The sequence below is a fragment of the Sphaeroforma arctica genome (genome assembly GCF_001186125.1).
Source record: "Sphaeroforma arctica JP610 unplaced genomic scaffold supercont1.3134, whole genome shotgun sequence".
In the NCBI taxonomy this organism is placed as follows: Eukaryota; class Ichthyosporea; order Ichthyophonida; genus Sphaeroforma; species Sphaeroforma arctica.
In genome coordinates this window covers 3-4,013 of record NW_014037424.1, presented here as the reverse complement: position 1 = coordinate 4,013, position 4,011 = coordinate 3, and the positions used below count along the sequence as shown (strand labels likewise).

At 37.5% G+C, this 4,011-nt stretch overlaps 1 protein-coding gene across 1 annotated transcript; it reads left to right on the top strand.

The window, feature by feature from the left end:
• Window positions 1-3,259: 3,259 nt before the first annotated feature.
• Window positions 3,260-3,653, top strand: SARC_13317 (hypothetical protein; the record flags this gene model as incomplete). The annotated part of the gene is made up of 1 exon (XM_014292553.1): window positions 3,260-3,653. The coding sequence occupies one exon, from the start codon at window positions 3,260-3,262 to the stop codon at window positions 3,620-3,622; it is 363 nt and encodes a 120-aa protein (XP_014148028.1). The 3' UTR covers window positions 3,623-3,653.
• Between the last annotated feature and the right edge of the window lie 358 nt (window positions 3,654-4,011).

Below are 4,011 nucleotides of genomic sequence, written 5' to 3'. Positions count from 1 at the left end.
CGTTTCATACGTTTCAGTGTCTTAAGCACATATGAAGGATGAGCATTAAGGCTCGCGATAAATGCTGTAGGCGGATAAGTTTTAACTTCCATTCCTTCAGACGATGGAAACATGCTATCTTTTTCAGCTTGTGACTAATGCAGGCGTTTAAATAATCTTGATTATCGAAAGCATCTGAAGTCAACTCAGCTATTGTACCACATAGGCCTCCCTTATCCGTTCTCCAGATAATGTCTTTAGATTCAAAACGGTCAAGAGGGGCATTAGAGTCATGTCTTCTTGCGAGTATAATCTCTGTAGTCGCACATCTGGTTGGCTGACCGGAGGATCAACTGGTAACGTTAATAGTCCCTAGAAACCTATATTCGGTTGAGCCATCTCGCTACCGAAGAATTCAAATATAAATAAAATTGGAAATTAAAAAAAGTTATATTAATAGAATTAGACCAACTCTTTATGTTTGGTACTTTACTGAGGCCTTTTAATGGCCTCGTCCAAATATCTGATATGTAAAATGGAAAAGGTATTAATTAATAAAACCATTAAAACCATTTTAGGAAACCCTAAGTTCCTCGTGCTATTAAGAGTATATTTAGGAAACTTAAGTTCCTCGTACTATTAAGAGTACATTTAGGAAGCTTAAGTTCCTCGTACTATTAAGAGTACGTTTATAATTTGTGTACTGCTTAAGAGTACGTCTATAACATAGAGTCTAATGTAGAGGCCCGGCTTATTACAGTACCAGACGGACCAGCGTCCTCAGTAACCTCAGGAACCTCAACAGGCTGATCAAGCTTAGAGCTGACGGCTCCCTTGCCTTTAGAATTTTCTTTAGCCATAGTAACAGCTCAAGAATAGGAAAATTAATAAAGTCTAGGTATAGTAACTAGCGTGTAGCTAACTTTAGGGTAGCATTAGCCACTATGAGATAGTATAGAATACTTACAGTCCTGTTGCTGGATAGAAAGCAATTAGTAGACCGTCTAGAAGCAGTACACTACGGTAACTATTAAATAACTGAAAAATATGTAAACTTCGAGAGATATTTCTACGTTTTAATCTATGTTATATAAACTAAGATACAATTTAAGTCAGTTAGGATTTAGCAGTGGTAGCTTGTGTAAGAATGATCGGGACTACATCTTGGTAAGAGCCTTAATATCCTTGATCACACAGGACGTACCTCTAGCTTTTCTTTATTGAAAAATTTTCACTAGAAGTACTAAGTGTTCATGATCACATGTCTAATTTGTAAATAGACATAAGAACATAAGTCAAGTTAATACATTAGCTAATATAAATAAAGTTCCATCTGAAGAAAAGTTAAAAAAGAAAAGGACTTATTGGATTTTGGAGATTGGCGGGAAGACCAAAACCTGTAAGTAGTAGTTCAGAGATAATAAAATTTAGTTTATAGTATCCTAAATCTACTAGCGTCTCAAATAGGTCCAAGTAAATGAGTCATACCAAATACTCAGGCTATTGGAGCCATCAAAATGAATTTAGAACACTTTGGAAATATTGGAAAAAGATCTTGTATTAAATTATTTTAAATACAATTAAAAACCAATGTGTTATCTCATTTGATCTTGATATTTTAGGCTGACCGGAGGCCGTATTTCTACATTAGTATTATCAACATAATTTATCAACTGTGCGATAAGTTGCCAAGGTGGGTTAGCCCACGCATTATGCTTTGATAAGTCAAGTTGAAAGGCATCGCCTTTAGGATGAGTCAACGACCCCTAATCAGAAATCCGTTTGTTATGTTCTGCGGCGAACATCTCAATAGTAAAAGGACCCCATCTTGATTGAGCGAGGTTAAACCATTTCTTACTCAGCATCCAATCGGTTGCCAATAACTCTTTAACTGTTTACTGGTAGTCATGGACAAGACGAGAGAGCATGTCAGAAAGATGCTTATGTATTCCTGGTATATGTGTAATGTTGAAAGTGAACTTAGCGATAATGTCATGCCAGCGGCTCATCAACTGTGAATCAGGGTTCATGTCCTTTAAAAATGTTAAAGATTTTTGATCACAGGCGACAGTGAAGCAACTTCCATAAATGTAGTCTTTAAACTGTCTTAGCACAGTAACTATAGCAAAGAGCTCGTGTTTAACGGTAGGATAACTCCGTTGACTCTTATTATAACTCTTGCTAAAGAATTGTATGTAGCGCAATTTACCATTTATCGTTTGGTAGAGCACTCTACATACCGCTCGATCTGAAGCGTCGGTTGCTACTTAGAATGGGACGCCATCCACAGGATATTGCATAATGGGTGCGTCCATTACTTTACTTTTGACTAGCTACATTGCTGATCTGGACAGAAAAGGACTGTCTTCTTTAAGAGGCTATAAGAACTAGAAGAACAACCGTACTCTCACTCGTCTCTGACACATTAACAGATGCTCCCCAAACCCCGGCTAATCACGCTGTTGAAGTACTAATTCCAAATTTTGGTCCAAACCAAGTCATCGCGCTTGTTGGTTCCGCCTATGATACTTCCATTCTAGGCCCTGCCAGCACATGCCGAGTGCATCCGTGGTCTGGTGCGGCATTGACTCACCCCCATCCTTGCTCCTCGACCGAATTATGACAGATAACCTGGTCCTACTCTGTATTTCGTACTCTGCACTAACCCATTCCACGGCACTACACGGATCAAACCCGATCTGTAAGTGGGTACGCTATTTAGTAGGTCAGCAAGCGAATACATGGCACACTCGATGGTGTCAGTTTTTTTGTCAGCACCGGCCCGAATTGGCCCAGCGTATATCCTCCATCGTCGACTCACTTGGCCCAAGTTTCAAACGGGAATTTACTGACCATTTCTTCCCATCGATCTTTTCCCGAACCACTACAACGGCTATGAGAGCCATACCATATGTACATACATTGTAACATCCATGCATTGTAACTTATCTTTTTGGAAATAAATAATATCATCCCTATGGGAAATACGACAAAACTGCTTCCCGTCAAAACTAAACGGTTTACTTTTTATGGTAGACCGGGCGGCCAGTCGGCCGGCTATTTATATTTTATTTTTCATTATTACCTAGTGTTTAAAGTAAAAAAACACATAAAAATATTATTACTTTATTTTTTTTATACTCCGGAGGTCGTATGTACTGATGTACTCTGACTCGATGGTACATAAATAGCCCTTCTATACTTGACAGTAGTTGCGTACACCTATATACATATATTGTATATAGTGTTCGTTCTTTATTGACAAGATACAACATCCAACATGTCTAGTAAACGGGCAGCAATCGATGTAGAAGAATCGGACAGTGTGGCCAAACGTTCGCATGCCTTAGACCATTTAGGTGTTCTCGTTACAAAAATAGGAGCAACTAGGAAGTATGATGAAACTAAGGACCATTCCAGTGAAAAGTATGATGGTAGTCAGGTTGACGGGGAAAAGGATAATGGCTTTGATGCCGAAGGATTGGCTCGGGACAAGAGACTAGAAAGTGCAACTGGGAAAAGGCATGAGAATGCCAAAGGGGACAATAGCCATCATATACCGGATACTTTGCTCAAGAAACTCACCATGGGAACCTGGCTGGGGAAAAGCATGTTGATAGACTGCAGCTCGTCTAAAGTATGACTTGCGAGAAAAATTTGAAATACAATATATGATCACATCGCTAGCATATATATATATAAATATATATATACGTATATTCATACGTCATACATACATACATACATACATACATATATATATACGTACATACATACATACATACATACATACATACATACATGCATAGGTGCATACATGCATACATACACACTTTCATATATAGATATATATATATACATTCATATATATTATACATACATACATATATATATACGTACATACATACATACATACATACATACATACATACATACATGCATAGGTGCATACATGCATACATACACACTTTCATATATATATATATATATATACATTCATATATATTATACATACATATACATATATATATA